General features: G+C 51.5%; 1 protein-coding gene across 1 annotated transcript in view; it reads left to right on the top strand.

Moving 5' to 3' along the window:
* LOC119103070 (uncharacterized) overlaps window positions 1–15,388 on the top strand; it is a 46,385-nt gene that overhangs the window by 21,348 nt on the left and 9,649 nt on the right. Inside the window, exon 7 of the mRNA XM_037226518.1 lies at window positions 10,608–10,735. Coding sequence (XP_037082413.1) covers window positions 10,608–10,735 — 128 coding nt within the window. The remainder of the gene's footprint in view (window positions 1–10,607; window positions 10,736–15,388) is intronic.

The following is a 15,388-nucleotide window of genomic DNA, read 5'->3' as shown; positions in this document are numbered from 1 at the left end:
GTGTTGAACGGCCATTGTATTGGCGGTACCCGATATTTTGAGCCGCGCTCACCCTCGAGAGCGATCATCCTTGAAAGCCCCCAAGAGAGCTCTTCCTCCTGAGGATGCGCGCAGCCCGAAAGTTTGCATGTTGCCAATGTAATCGTTGTTGAATACAATGATGCCGTGTAACCACTACCTCCTGGTATGCTGAAAATCATTCATTCAGCGGGACAGTTTCGGACTCATAAAACATCCTGGCGATGCTATTAAGGCCACAGCAGCGCATTGCACCTCCACGTTCGCATCGTCGACATGGCTGAGTCGGGCCCGAGGGCTGCAGGCACGCCTCATATCCCGGCTGCGGATCCTGTGCTGAGCCTGCGCTGACTAAGTGACCAAACGCGGCCAGGTGGGTCGTGCCTTCGCTGGCTGCGTCAGCGGCCGCGCAAAAAGCCGGCTTGCGTGTAGCTATCCGACGCCCATCTGCCCGAAGGAGAAGCAACCAGTCGTTAATGTTCGCCGCATTACCGGGGTGAATCGCTTTAAGATGGTCGTCTGTGCCATTTTCGGCCGTGTTGTGAAAACTCAGCTACTTTATTTTTGTATTAATTATCGGTATTATGTCATCATGTTCGTGTTGGATTTTTTATTTCGCTTGCTGGTGGCACGACGTTTACTTTCCTGCCAGGAGCCGATAATAAATGAGGCTGGGACGGAAAGTTCCGTTTCAGTCCCAACGAGCGCCACATTTACACTGCTCTTACAGGGAACGTTCCACATATGCACTGCTCTTACAGGGAACGTTCCACATTTGAAGATAGTGAAGCAAGCGCCAGATATGATGAAATAAGCTCAGCTGTAGCTATTCCTATAAATTTAAATGGAAAATACTGCTCTAGACAACCTAACTTCTCTGTTTAGCAAACATGCTCTTCATTGCGTCATTGTTTGACTACGTCGTTGAATCTTGCACGACATTGATTGGGAGCCGTTTGACGGTCATTATATTTGGAAATGGTCCTCACGAACGCCAGGGATGGACGATTCGACAATTCTGTTTTTCTTGGCCTTGAACCGCGTGGCGAGTGGAATGGCCGGATTTGAAGACAATATTATAGCGTTAGAGATACCTGGTGACATTAAAAGTCTCCTCAAAGAAGTCTGCGCATCTTCACGGGCGTATAGGCCAGAAACTAGAGTGGTTTAAACTTTAAGAAGGGCTGGGCTGTAAGCTACGCCAAATGATTTTCAAGATGGTTATTTCAGTTCAAACCTCCATACAAATGTGGACCACTCCCTCTAAACTTCCCCCGCCACGCCCGGGAGGCCCATGGCGCCACATTTGCAATTACCAGTAGCCTTTAAGGTTGAATAATCGTAATCAGCTAGAGTCACTGAAGCATTCCTCCCCTCTAACTTGCAGACCAGCTCTCCCAGCCGAGCAAGGAGGCTCACCCCACCCATATACCCCGCGTGCATGAGGCGTCCTGTCAACACGGGGGAAAATGCCACGTATTTCGCTTTTCTCCGAACAGCGAACACTTGGCCTGAACTCAAGGAGAAACCAGCATTCGGGGTATGATATTCTCATCGACCCAGGGTAAAACGCCATCTGGTTTTGCGGAACAATACCATTACATTCCTTCCACCAGTTAATCAATGCTGACTCGACGCTTTGTAGCTTCTTCATTGCCGAGGAGAAAGACGCCGCTTGGCGACTGCTGATCCAGGAATCAAAAGAACGTGTGGCATCTGTTACGTTGAGCTCAAACATCATTTCCGCATTTAACTGGGAAACAGTTTTTTGGCCTGCAAATACCCTCCAGTACACTTGGGAAAAAAGCTTCGTAGCCAAAGGCGCGCTACAGCCGGCCTTCGTCACGGCACGTCTGTTTGTGGCTGTGCGTTTGGAACACGCAGGTGCTTTCGCTTGAAGAATACGCCACCTCGCTGGCACGCGATGCCCGCACGCGCGCTCTCCAGGCGTCCGTCAGCGTGGGTCGACCGGGCCGCATCTTTTTGTGCGCGGACCTCACGAGCAGCAGCCGCGGCGTTCGTTCACCGCTGCCGTGGACGGCGCGTCCCGGCCAAAAACTTGTCTGGGGTCGGGTCTCACGCGCCACACGGTCACGTTCCGTGAAGGACAGCCGGTGGCCGGCGGCGCTGGAGTGCTGCGTTCGACCGTTAGAGCTCGGCGGTCCCTGACCCGGCGGAGGCCGTCCGATCGCGCCGAACGCGGCCCGCGTCCCACGGCCGGCACGAGGGCTGCGCTCCGCCCCGGCTGCCGAAAATAGGCCTGGGACCGCCGGCGCGCCGCGCGGCGTCGTGCCGGCCCTGGCACAGAGACGCCGCGCGGCCCGCGCGCGCGGGTGTCGCGCGTCCGCTCCGGACGTGGGCGGCGGCGGACGGTCCGCACTGCGCCCCAATCGGCACGGGACGTCGCGTATGCCCCCGACCGGTCGAGAGCGGCTCTAGCCGTCTGCCTGCTGCAATCGCTCCGCCCACTCCGCGCTGCACTGCCAATCAGCGACGAGCACGGGGCCACGGCGCACGCAAGCTATGCACGGCGCCGGGCGTGGTAACATGACACCGTTCGCAGGAGGCCGTGGAGAAAACCCATGGGAGAGCGAAGGAGAGTGGATGGAGTGGCAGTTTCGAGGCGATATCGCGCGGAAAACTCGGTCGTCGCGATGCATTCTCACCGCGACTCAGGCTTTAGGACGCCGCGTCTCCAGGTTGTAGTGTCAACCTGTTGAATCGTTTCGAGCCTGACATGCAGATTGTTCGCGCCGCTGACATCATGCTCGGGTGTGACGTTACCGTGCTCTGGCTTGAGATTTAGTATGCCGAGGGCACCACGAGAGGCTCCGAATGCCTCCTGATGCAGACACCGGAATCGGATGGGAACGCATCCGCGCGTTTGTGTGTGTCGAACCTTCGGCGCTTGCAGCACGCTGCAGCCGACCGGCCCGGTGACTATGTTGTCGGACGGGCGTGTCAGAAAGGACACATTCAGCTGGCTGCAAACCTTTTTGTACTTCATATTCGCAAACGTCAGTTTACATGCTAATCTCTTTTACTGCACACTGCCGGCAGTTTTACTGTCGGCAGTGCATACCTTTGATGGTGCGGATACGGTCCAATTTTGCGCAATGATTGTGTGTTTTACGTCGTCACGAATTTGTGAGTGCATGCACACTTACGACCGCAAAATTTAAGGTTTCTGACACGCCAGTAGCAGTTTCGTGAAGCAAAAGCTGAACGTATATTCTTTTGAAACTGCGTCGCGCAATCGTACGCCAAAAGGTCACTTAACTCACCACCTCCACCCATTCCCATCATCAGTGCGTTAAAGCTACTTAAAAAGGGCAGTTTGCGAATATTTGTGTCGACGGCATAGGCTGAAGTTATTTCAGCTGCCGTCAGCAATGGTGACGCGGGCAACCACAGAGGTTGCATACACCATAAAATAATCCAAGCCTTGTCAAGCTGATGCTTGATTGTGTCCTAGTGAGTTGCGACGGTTCCGATTAAAAAAAGATATGAAGCACATCGTGCGTGAATTAAAATCATTTACGGAACAAGTAGAAAGTTGGATTTCGCCCTAAATGAATGCATGACTGACGCGCCCGTCGGATATATCAGAACCTACTGGGTACAACTTATGTAGCGAGGCTTCAAGCGTGTGCTTGTGGTTAACCCTCGCCCTGATACGGGGGGGGGGGGGGAGATAGTTGATGCGGCCCTCCCCCCAAGGTTTTTGAGGATACCTCTCCGGCATGTCTCACAATTGCGTCTAAATTTTCAGTGGCTTATGAGGCATCCATTGGGCGTGTTTTTGACGCTAACAAGGCGTATCTAGCCTGTCTGGTTTCGGAGCAGCGGTGGTTCTCGAGTGCTTAGAGTGCTTTTTCGCGTGCTTTTTCGGGTGCTTGTGACCTGTGCTTCCCTCCCCGCTGTTATGGAGCAGGACCACTACGAATGCAGTGGTGGAACACAGCTGTGGCGACACTCTGACCGCTTCAGAGCGCGGCACCAGCAGTGCTTGAGCCGCCCAACCGAGCACTCCGTGCTCACTCGGGCCGCCCCGCAGCGGCTGCTGAAGAGTGCCTTCAGATTGTCTTCCCGCTGCCCCGTTTACACCTTGACCTTACACCTTACACCTTACACCAGACCTGCAGGAGACAAGCGGCGTCCTCGGCGACCATGGCAAGCAGCCGCCGCCTGCTGCCATCCACAATGCTCTGGGACATCAAAACGCGTGTACTTAATTTGCAGCAGCGCCCTCGTATTGTGGTTCCCTGAACCGCAACCGCCGAGCCTTGTAAGTTAAATTGCCATTTGGTACATTTTATTTTCTGCATAAGTCTGGTGCAAGTGAGAAGCGATACAGACCGGATCGGATAATGTTGCCAAGCACGAAAGGCTCGAAAAGATGGAACATCAGAAGCTTACAATTAATTTACGTCACAGAAATGGCAATGACGGCCTAGCCCGTGAAGCACCTCGGAGTTTCACAGGTTTATCATGGCTTCGCCGTGCCTCAGCCGCTCGCAAGCATTGATGTAGTCGGGAAAATCTGATGTCCCAATGACATAAAAAATACCACGGCATGTAGACTTTGGAGACAACCGTCAAACCGTGTATGTTGCAGCCGATATACGATAGCACAAAAGCACAACCTGTTGGTCGCCTTTAGGTAAGAGCTAGGTGAGACTGGTTGTTTCCGAGACGGAAAAGGGATCTTGAAATGGTGTGAAGCGTGGAGCTGGCTTGCAGTTGCCAGGCGATAGATTACAGCGTAAAATGCTGCACCGGGGTGGACTTGCGTGGACAATCCAATCAATTCCGAAGGACGCTAGAAATTGAGTGTTTTAGATTGCGTCGGATTCGTACATTTCTGGATGAGGACTGACGATGACCCCAGCGTGGTGTGACGGCCATATGAGCGCCGGTCGCAGCAGTCCATATTGCCTCGTGCTGTCGCCAGCACACACGCAATCGTCTCGGTGACATGCGAATCGATTGACATGTAAATCGTGGCGAGTCAAGTGCGACTACATCAAACACTTGCAATCGCCCCGGCTGCATCGCCACGGATTCCAGTTTTCCTAGCCGCTGACACGGCGCGCGTGTTCTGCGACCCAGGCTACGGCCGCCATTGCGGAACAGGTCAGGCCACCGCGTGGTTCGGTCGGTACCTGACCGGTGGCGGCTCCGGGTGCGCCGGCACCGCCGCGTGGTTCGGTCGACGCCCGACCGGTGGCGGCTCCGGGTGCGCCGGCACCGCCGCGTGGTTCGGTCGACGCCCGACCGGTGGCGGCTCCGGGTGCGCCGGCACCGCCGCGTGGTTCGGTCGACGCCCGACCGGCGGCGGCTCCGGGTGCGCCGGCACAGTGCGGCAGCCGGAGGCTCGACCGGTACTCCATAAGGACCGCTAGAGGACCGCGCTCGCTGAGACGGACAGAGACGCTTTCCGACACGACGGCGCCGGGAAACGCGCCGAGGCGTCGCACCAAGCCGAACTTCTCCAGCCGTGTGTTTTCCTTCAAACAGGTTTTGTACGAAGTTGGTTCACCTGGGGTTGTTTGTGCATCGGCATTCTCCGGGCTTTAAAAACGAAATCGTTTCCAATTTTAAAGTCAGTGTTAAGTCACATGACGCTGGGTTAGAACATGAAACTGGAAGAGTAGCGTCGACCAGCTGGTTTCAATGTTTCAGGGGATAAAAATGCCGTTCAGAGCAAGAGATAGAGAATAAGTGGAGACGTGATTTTCAACGCCGCTTAACTGAGTCGTTTTTTGATGTCCCTAAAGTTAATAGCGCTGAAAGTTCCACCTTCAGGGCACGGTGATTAATATTTTTCGACGTTTAAAACGTTCACAGCACACCTCGGACGTGGCGTTGCTGGGAATCAGGGGCCCGTACTTCTGACCCCGGGGACCCACAGCCACAATAGCATCATCAGGGCCTCAGCATAGCGCTGGCGATGCCTGCCGGGCTCGGCTTAACGGGAGTGTTGGCAGCCGTCTGGTCCACGAGCAGCGCATCAATTTCACGTGACGGCTGTAGCCAAGCGTAATTTCCAGGGCGGGCTCTCTTTGTCACCCGCCGTCAGCCGATGATGGATCTGAGGACTGGTTTCACAAAACGCCATCTGGCCGGTGCTGGTGTGTCGCCTGGCCCAGTCGCTCGCCGCTTGGAAGGCATGGCACAAAGTCATGCGTTTGAAGTCAGCGGTGGAACGAGGCACGGAGCCGACAATGAATACAATTTTTAATGTTTTGTATAAGTGTACACTCATTTCCTATGAAGTCTACCAAGTGTCGTGTCGTGTCGGGACATTTTGTTATTTGTTACCAAAATGAATGCATTCTAGCTCTTATTGTGGTTGGGACACTTAAGGCCATCTGAGGTTTGGGTTGAATCACCATTTTGGCTTATAATGCGATGCGATACCAGCAAGTCCCTGACTTTTTCAAGATTACATTAACTGTCAAAATGACCTTACAAGTAACAATATCTCAATTTCCCCATCATGCTGAAAATTACTTCTCATGGTCCCAGAGGCTCGAGTACAAAATGACATGACTTTCTCTGGGTGAAATCATGGCGCAATCGCATAGCCTGACTTGAGCACCCTCGGTCCAGGAAAATGAGGCGTCATTCTTCCCTTACCCATCGTGGCCGTCGCCACTGGGGCTTGACGACGCACTCAGCTGCTGAGGCTGTATGGCGTAGCGTGCCTGTCACCCTGCTAGACAGGGCGGGCGCCGCGGGGAATCCAGTCACGCATCTCTGGAGTCCCAGATACGCGGCTTAACCATTACACTATCCGCAACCCCTTGGCCCATCCAACAAGCCTGAATACATACTGCTTCCATCGGGGCAAGTGTTCGTCCTTATATACCCACGCATGGCGTGCAGCGCGGCACATCAGTAGTAACGCCGCACAGAGGTTACACCACCGGCCTCAGATCGGGGTGGACAGGCCCCTGAACAGCCACGTCACCAAGTTCGCGCAGAAAAACTCCGGTTCCATCACTAAATTGACCAAGCTGACGAATTTCATTCCTCCCCCGGTGTTCCGGAAAGATTATCTGCTGTACCTAAACATACATCGCATGCGTTGTCTGCTGCGTTCAAGCATACATCGCATGCGTTAAAAATGTCAAACATCATTGGCCTGTGAGCCGGCTTTCATGCAAATATAAATATACATATATATATATATATATATATATATATATATATTGGCCTGTGAGCCGGCTTTCATGCAATATATAATATATATATATATATATATATATATATATATATATATATATATATATATATATATGTGTGTGTGTGTGTGTGTGTGTGTGTGTGTGTGTGTGTGTGTGTGTGTGTGTGTGTGTGTGTGTGTGTGTGTGTGTGTGTGTGTGTGTAAGGTTCCTTGCAAATGCACTTAGCGACTTACATTTGGATCAGAGGCCGTTTCAAAAGCAGGTTGTCAATCTCGTGCTCTTGGGTATAAGATCGAGGACTTGTGTCCCGTCATACCGGGTTTGAGTCCCTGACAGGGGCAGCGACACTAGCGGGGCAATCGGAGGGCGGCCACTCCCATGCGATCTGAAAAGTGGGGCAAACTTATGATTTTGCCCCTTGAAATTTCAGCAGTCGCCGCCACGCGTGCAGGAAGCCCCGGATGACTGATGCGGAATATTCCATCGAATCGAGTTCCAAGTTCATTGTCAATTGGCAGCAGCCTGCTGTTATGCTGTTCAGCAGAACAGCATAACAGCCTGATTGCGCAAGTCCTTGTCAACGGCAGACTTTGGTGGCGAAAGCCGAACGTGCCGCAGTGCTCGGCACGATCCGTCCTGCCCTTAGACGTCAACTGACCCTCCGCACGACCGCTCCCACCAGCCGCAGGCCATGTTAGTCAAGGGCAATTGGCGAGCGCCTGAAGCGACTCGAACCAGCCCCGCCACCGGTGGGTGGGTGGGAAGTTGTATGCTCTAACCAACGGAGCCACCGGGACGGACAAAATCGTAATACAACGTAGTACTATGCGTCTCACTACATTGTCAAATGTGGGCTTTTGCATGAGCGTACTGAGGAGCGAGTACGCCGTAGTTGTCCTTAAATCATTGGCGCGTCTTTGTCCGCAGTGTTACGGCCGAAGGCAAGACGTAACACCGACGACAGCTCAGTGACCTGGAGTTTTTGTGTTTAAGAAATCTGGATATCCGGAAAAGCCTGTGGTGATAGATCTCTCGCCAATCCTAGGAAAAATAGCAAAATATGATTTTCGTAGGCCCAAGTTTTTCAGCCTTTTGGTGACAGCTTAAATGACAAAAAGGAGAAATAAGAGTGGGATATATGGAAATAGAATGGAGCACGTACGTGCCATCGTACGTGCGTTACTCTCAAACCTGTTACGGATAGCGCTGAATGGAACACGCACCATCGTACGTGCGTTACTCTTAAGCCTGCTACGGATAGCGTTGACTCGTAAACAAGCAGTCTGGTGCTCTGCAAAAGGTTTCCAGTTGCCAGCATGTAACAAAACCTGAGCCAGCAGCAACGACGCATGCTGGATTGACTTTGCCCGTGAGTTTAAGAGCCCTGTTACGACTGCGGATCTAAAATCCTGGATTATATCTCCATCTTACTACCGGCGTGGCCAAAGGCCGGGGGGACCCACCACGCTCTGTTTCCATCCTCGCGCTTGCTAACGTGACGCCCGCCGAGCTGGTCACGGCGCCGCTGCCGGTAGCGGTCCGCGTGTGCAGGCCGCGAGCCACGATCGTGGCGTGAGCTGGCGAAGTAGTGGATAAGCAGCGCACCTGATCCTCGCAAGCTTGGCTGACCGCCGACTTTAGCCACGAACAGGCCTCGCAAAACTGCTGCGTCATACACCATGGGCAATTGGTCGATGACTCGGAGGATACGCAGCTCGTGACAAGCAGAGGCCAAAGCAGGCGAGGCGTCAGCAAGAATATCCACTTGAGAGGTTCTGCACATGCAACGCCTTCCGTGCCGCTCGCTGGCGTTTCCGTGCCAGCGAGCGGCACGGAAACGCGGCAGGATATGGAGGACAGCGAGGAGATCAAGGTGTTATTCGAGACATGGCCGCGTCTATGCATGCATATTTTGTATTTGTAATCATCCTGAGTTATCGCGGACATGCCCAGCCTAATCATGGTTGGATAATGAGACAATGATGTAAAATGCAATGACCTCCTTTGACTTCATTTGCATCAACTCTATTGAAATCAATTTATGGAGTTAATTGATTATGTGGTGAGTAGGCAGCTTCGGTGCTGCTTATCGACGCAATTGGCCTAGTTGAAAGGGTTAGTACTGCAGGTCATCGAAGAGAATCCCAGTTAAGCAAATCGTGCATCGTCCTGAATACCCGACATGACTGTTCAGAAAGCTGCCGTGAATGTCGATGCATAACCAGCCTCTGACCTATAAATATGGGCACGCTTGATGGGTGTGGCAGAGTCTTTCGAATGACCGAAATATATGGCCTCTACACGCACGGCCGATGTATTGCGGAAAAGTCTTATAGCTCTGTTGTTTTACATTAATTCGTTATACTAGTAATGATATTCTTCTGGTTTGCGTGCTTTTTCCATTAAATTGGAAATTACGGTGACATGCTGCTCGTACATGCAATATATTACTAAAAGCGTTCGTTGAACGGACGCGTGATAAATAACTGGCCCTACTGATCAGAAATGGTCGGCATGTTTGTCCGATTCGAAAACCACTGGGGTGAAATCACTTCACATGGTAGTAGTTACCATAGATCCTGCTTGCCGTTATGTAGGTACGTAACCGGATTATTTACAAGTAGAAGATGTCAGGTAAAGACAAAGTGCAGAACACGTCCCGTTTTTTGTGCTGTCAACGTTGGCCCTTTTTCGACGTTGCCCCACGACATCCACAAACTGGGCTTGATTTTCGGAACCAGGAGTGATCATTATCCAAAGGATTGCACAGCTCTATTGCAAGTCATAGCGATTCAGCTCCTGATTTTTGGCCCACTCTCTGAAGCTTACAGCAGCATCGCAGTCAGCGTTCAGCGGTAGTCACGTGATCGGATCACACGTCACGTTCGTCACGAGTCACGAGTGGCTAGTGACTACGGGGCACCCCGTCCCGCGCAGAGCACGCCGTCATTAGCCGCCGCTGTCCCCTGCAGCAGGCATCCGTCGCTGGGCGGTGTCCCGGTGGGCGACACTGGTGTCCACCCGGGCCACCGTTCGCCAGTCGCGCTGCGGCCGACCTACCAACACTGCTGCCGCGCTGACGGCGCCTAGCTATTGCTCGACACCTGTCTCGTGACGTGGAATCTCGCTGCCCCGTTAACGCTTCTGTCAGGCGAGGGGATTTTTAACACCCGCTCATGAAGGTATGCATTTCGATAGTTTTAATTTTCCGTACCGTAAACAATCCTACTCAAACGTATACTGCCGTATACTGCCGTAAACAATCCCGCCAGAGGTACGGCCTACGATGTTGGATTTCTAACACGTTTGCAAAGTCGCACAAGCATGGTGTTCTCATGATACGCTGCCTGTCCAACAGCGTCCGGTCATGACACGCACCATTTGCTGCTGTTGCAGTTCGCAGCGCAGGAACCGGAAACGCCTGGGACCAGTACCTGCCACTCGCCCCCTTTACCGACGATGACGACGACGTGCTGCTGGAGTGCACAGACGACGAGGACGACGATGAGGCGCTGTTGGCGGCGGTAAGCGGGAGGAGGAAAGGAGGAGGGGAGGCGTCACGGAGACGGCGAGCCGAGCACGTTTGGTGGCCAATCTGTGACTTTGCCACAGATCGGACTCATTCCCGGTCACAACTGCGCCATACTGTGCGAGACACGATGTTGGGAAGGTGAGTTTGGTTGGGTGGCATGGCCCGACGGTCATGAACTTCATCACTGGTCTCGAATTTCGCTGTCTGGACACGGCGTTGTCCAGTCCGGGGACGGGGGTGAGCCCAGCCTGGGGCCAGGAACAAACCGCTTCCGAGGCCGGGGATGGGTGCGATCTGAGGTCCAGACTGAGTCCAGATTGGAACCGGGAGCGAGTTCGCTCTGGGTCGGGGTGATTCCAGTCTATAGCCGGCGGTAGATTCAGTCAAGGACCGGGAGTGAGTCTAGGCTAAAGTTGGGAGGGATTCCAGTCTGTTACCGGGAAGGGAATTCAGTCTCGGGTCGTGAGTGAGTCCAGTCTAGGGCCGGCGGTGTGTCCAGTCTTAGATCGGGAAGGGGCCCTGTCTGGGATCGGGAGTAAGCACAGTTTGGGACCCGAAGCGAACCTAGTCTGAGGCTGATAACGAGCCCGGCCTAGAGAAGGGAGTGCGTCCTTGTTGGGCACAGAATCGAACGCGGTATAGAGCCAAAATTGAGGATGGTTTGGGCCCGGGGGTAAACCAGCTGGTTGTTGCTGAGACATTCAATGACTGATGACCAAGACATCTTTTGTGGGATGGAATACGGATCAGCTATAGCTAGTGTTAGCTCCACATACAGCCACAGCTGTTCTGACGGAGGTGATGGGCTGCAGACAACTGAGACACCCTGTTCACAGGTCGTCCCAACCGCTCATGGAGCAAACATCTGGCGATTGAAAAATGACGAACGAAAAGGAAGACCTGTTTTTCGCTGACTTCGTGTGGTGCTTACTTTAGTCTGAAGCTGTAAAATACTCAGATTTTACTCGCATTGTTTTCTACCCTTCAAAGTTAGACTACAAGATGGCGTAATTTTACTTCACACGTCACAGCTAATCGAACGTCCCACAGGACGGATTCTGAATTTTAGTGGAATAACCTTAGATACCTCATGGTAATGTCCATTCCCTTGATAACCGAAAGTGTTTTTCAAATGCGTTTGCCATTGATCTTCTAGCCCGTTGTTTCTAAGTTAATCCATATACCCATCTTCGCGAGGCAAAAAATCCCTTTTCAAGTTATACGTATGACAAGCAAGTTTGGGCCTATGGAAATACAGTAAACGGAACGCTAACAAGCTAACTGCACCTCTGATAGGGGGTGGGGTAGGGGGAGGGGGAACACTTGATCGCGAACTGAACGCAACCACTAACAGGTTCCCCGATGCCCTGCTATCAGGAGCCAGATCATCCATTCCCTTTCGTCTTATTCATAGTTAAAGACGCTGACAAGCCTCGAGTGACAACAGACCTATCGACACGCATTCGCAACCGAGACCGACGTGTCCACACAGCCAAAAGGCGCGACGTTGACGCCGACTAGGGACGTGTCCACACGGCCAAAAGGCGCGACGCTGACGCCGACTAGGGACGTGTCCACACAGCCAAAAGTCGCGCTGCTGACGCCGACTAGGGACGTGTCCACACAGCCAAAAGGCGCGACACTGACGCCGACTAGGGACGTGTCCACACAGCCAAAGGGCGCGACGCTGACGCCGACTAGGGACGTGTCCACACAGCCAAAAGGCGCGACGCTGACGCCGACTAGGGACGTGTCCACACAGCCAAAGGGCGCGACGCTGACGCCGACTAGGACCGTCGGAGGCGACGGAGCAATCCAACTACGCACGCAAGCCAACGACTCAAACACGCCCATTCACGTAATGTAAAGAAGTGTGGTCTTGACAAAATATTAATCAAATATTATTTTCAACAAATACTTTTATCAGATATTAGGGACTTTTCGGGAAAGCACTCAATCATTCCATCTCAACAATGCCAAGCCATGCCATCGCGCGGAACAGCTCACCATTGACAGCTCACCGTTAACAGCTCACCATTGACAGCTCACGGGAATAAGGCTATAATTCTGAGCAATTTCTTCGCGGGTCCGACAAGACCAACATGAAAGGCATACGACAGCCTATGCGCCCCCCCCCCCCCCCCCTTCTACCAACCGTACTGAATCATCGCGATGAAAAAAGTCTTCTCTCCTGGACCAGATTCCGTGAAATTCTCAAACTGACCGGTCTATATTTTTGAACCACTTTTAAGCTTTTCAGAAAATATTTGCGACTGGATTTTTCATCTTGTGGAAGCAGGCTCTTTTTGTGGCTATCTAAAAACGCAAGGGGCCATTTGGTTTCCTCTGCTTGTCAGTCTTGCCTAGTGTAGTCCAGTGTAGTCTAGTTAAGTCTCTTTCTCTCTTGTCTTTCTGGGGTGTTTGAGAAGGTCATTTTCCATCAGATGTGCGCTTACCTTACCAACACGTTTTTCTCCCTGCCGAACCAAGTGTATGTTTTCACGGTCATTAGTCCTAATTTCAGAGCATTTGTCTAACTTACCAACTTTGCTCCACACTGGACAAAAGCAAAAAAACCGCATTAGTAGAATTAGTCCTGCTTTGCATGTTTAGATGTTTAGGTGTCTCAGAATCTATTAGTTAATTGCTGTGCTGATCATCCACTCCACCGCTTTTGTTATAACAAATCGTGTCATAAATGCAGGGGAGTGAATGAACAGTGCCAGCGATCTGCGACCAGGAGCGTGAAAACTCCACAGGTTAAGTTAACAACCTCAGATGTGTTTTATTCAGTATAATGGCATCCTGGCGCAGTTACTTGGATTGTCTAACGGGCCGCCATAGTTCACTGAGTGGTCTGCGGCGACGACACAAAAGCCGACATCGATTTGTTACGCTCCGAATGGTCCCAGACGCTGGGTTGGAGCTTCAATTTCATCGGTCCATCGGAATCGATTTGTTCGGAACGAATCATGCCGGCTCGACTGCTTGGCGGGTGCCGTCAGTCGCTGAAGCCCACAGGACATATTGTGTTGTCGACAGGTCTTGTGCATTGATGAGAAACTATCCATCAGTAGGTAAAAGCCCTTTTAACGCTAACGCTGCTAGACAAATGCCTAATTCAGCACCAAATCAGAAATGCGTGACAGCTAGGGTAATAGGAAAGAAATCACCGTTTGTCATCAGACCTGCCATAATAGTCAATATGTTTTGTGCGTAAGCATTTTTGTTTCATCATCTAATTTTTAGCCATTTTTTATTCATTTTTTTCAGATTTGGTCCAGGGCGACGGAATCACAAAGCAGCGCAAAATTAATACTAATAATGATTAAGTGCATGACGCCGTATTAAGAACGCTTCTGGAGTAAAGTGTAACGGTTGTTTTAATAGACGTAACCTTCCGTGGACTTTCGCTGCTGATTGTCATAGGTTCTGTGCACTCCAGATTTGGTACCAAATTATGTTCCTGTCCAGCAAGACTGTCGTGAAAAGAACCAGTGTCCACCGTATTATGTTGACGGCATACGTTTTCCGAATTACTGCCAGCGAAAGTCGCGATTACATATTCAAGGATATTTTCTGTGTGCCGGGAAACAACTGGTAGCAGACCGTTGAAGTGTCTACCCTGACAAGATTAAACCATATCATGTCACACGTGCTAAATTTAAAAAAGAGGTTGTTCGGAGTCTTTCGACGGTAATCGGTGTACTTGACACTCCCTTGGATGGGGGTCGGGGGTCAACTTGACCCCCCACCCGAGTTTTTCCGGAATGGTTTTCGAATAATGCGGCGTAGCCGCGCCGAATGTTGCATAGCTGTAGGTAATTGAAAAGCAAATTGTTTGGCATCAACAATTTGGATGCGTCTTGTAAGGTCGCTGACCTATGGCATGTCAAAGTGAAGCCATGGTTTCAGCGAAGTCAATATCTAGGGAATCGCTAAATTTGATGCAACAACGGAGTGTTAGACGAAGTCATACAACTCTGAGACGCTTTCTTACACAACACAGATATTGAATGAGCGAATAAAGGCTACCTAAGGTCAGGTATAAATGCCAGACCAAGGTCAAAACCAACCTGTTTTATCGCTGTAGGGCTTGCTGTATGGGGTAGTTTCTGGTGCTCATTTCGAATTTGTTGATTGCAGGAACTGCACTATACCTCAACCATGGACTTCTTAGAGGTCAGAATAGGTCATTGACCTGAAATGACGCAGGTTAACATTTTGTTTTTAGAAACATACTGCCTAGCGTTATATTTGTCGCTCATTCAAATGCAAAACTCAGAGCAGTCTTCTATGATTTTGATCACCATGACCTTCAGAAGGTCGAAGTAGGTCGCTGACCTTAACTGAGCATGTGGCCTTTTGCTTAGAAGCAGTTATCTAGGTTCTGGGGGCTTTTTGGAGACTAACTTGAAATTTGACCTTGTTTGACCTTATTTGACCCAAAGATTATAGCCTAGGAACTTGCAACTTAGACCTAAGTGAGTTAACGTACAGGTCAATACAACCTGTAAATTTGGTATGCCTAGCTCTCTTAGTTCCCGATATCTCGGCGAGGTCAAATTGACGCCCCACCCAAGCGAAGGGTGTCCAACCGGCCGCCCGGGCGCGTGCTAAGTCAGTACCGTATGGCCTGTCGGAC

The sequence above is a fragment of the Pollicipes pollicipes genome, unplaced genomic scaffold, assembly GCF_011947565.3.
Source record: "Pollicipes pollicipes isolate AB1234 unplaced genomic scaffold, Ppol_2.1 Scaffold_5724;HRSCAF=6776_pilon_pilon_pilon, whole genome shotgun sequence".
Classification (NCBI taxonomy): Eukaryota; Metazoa; Arthropoda; class Thecostraca; order Pollicipedomorpha; family Pollicipedidae; genus Pollicipes; species Pollicipes pollicipes.
Note: the sequence above shows the minus strand (reverse complement) of the source record. Positions and strands in the feature narration are given on the sequence as shown.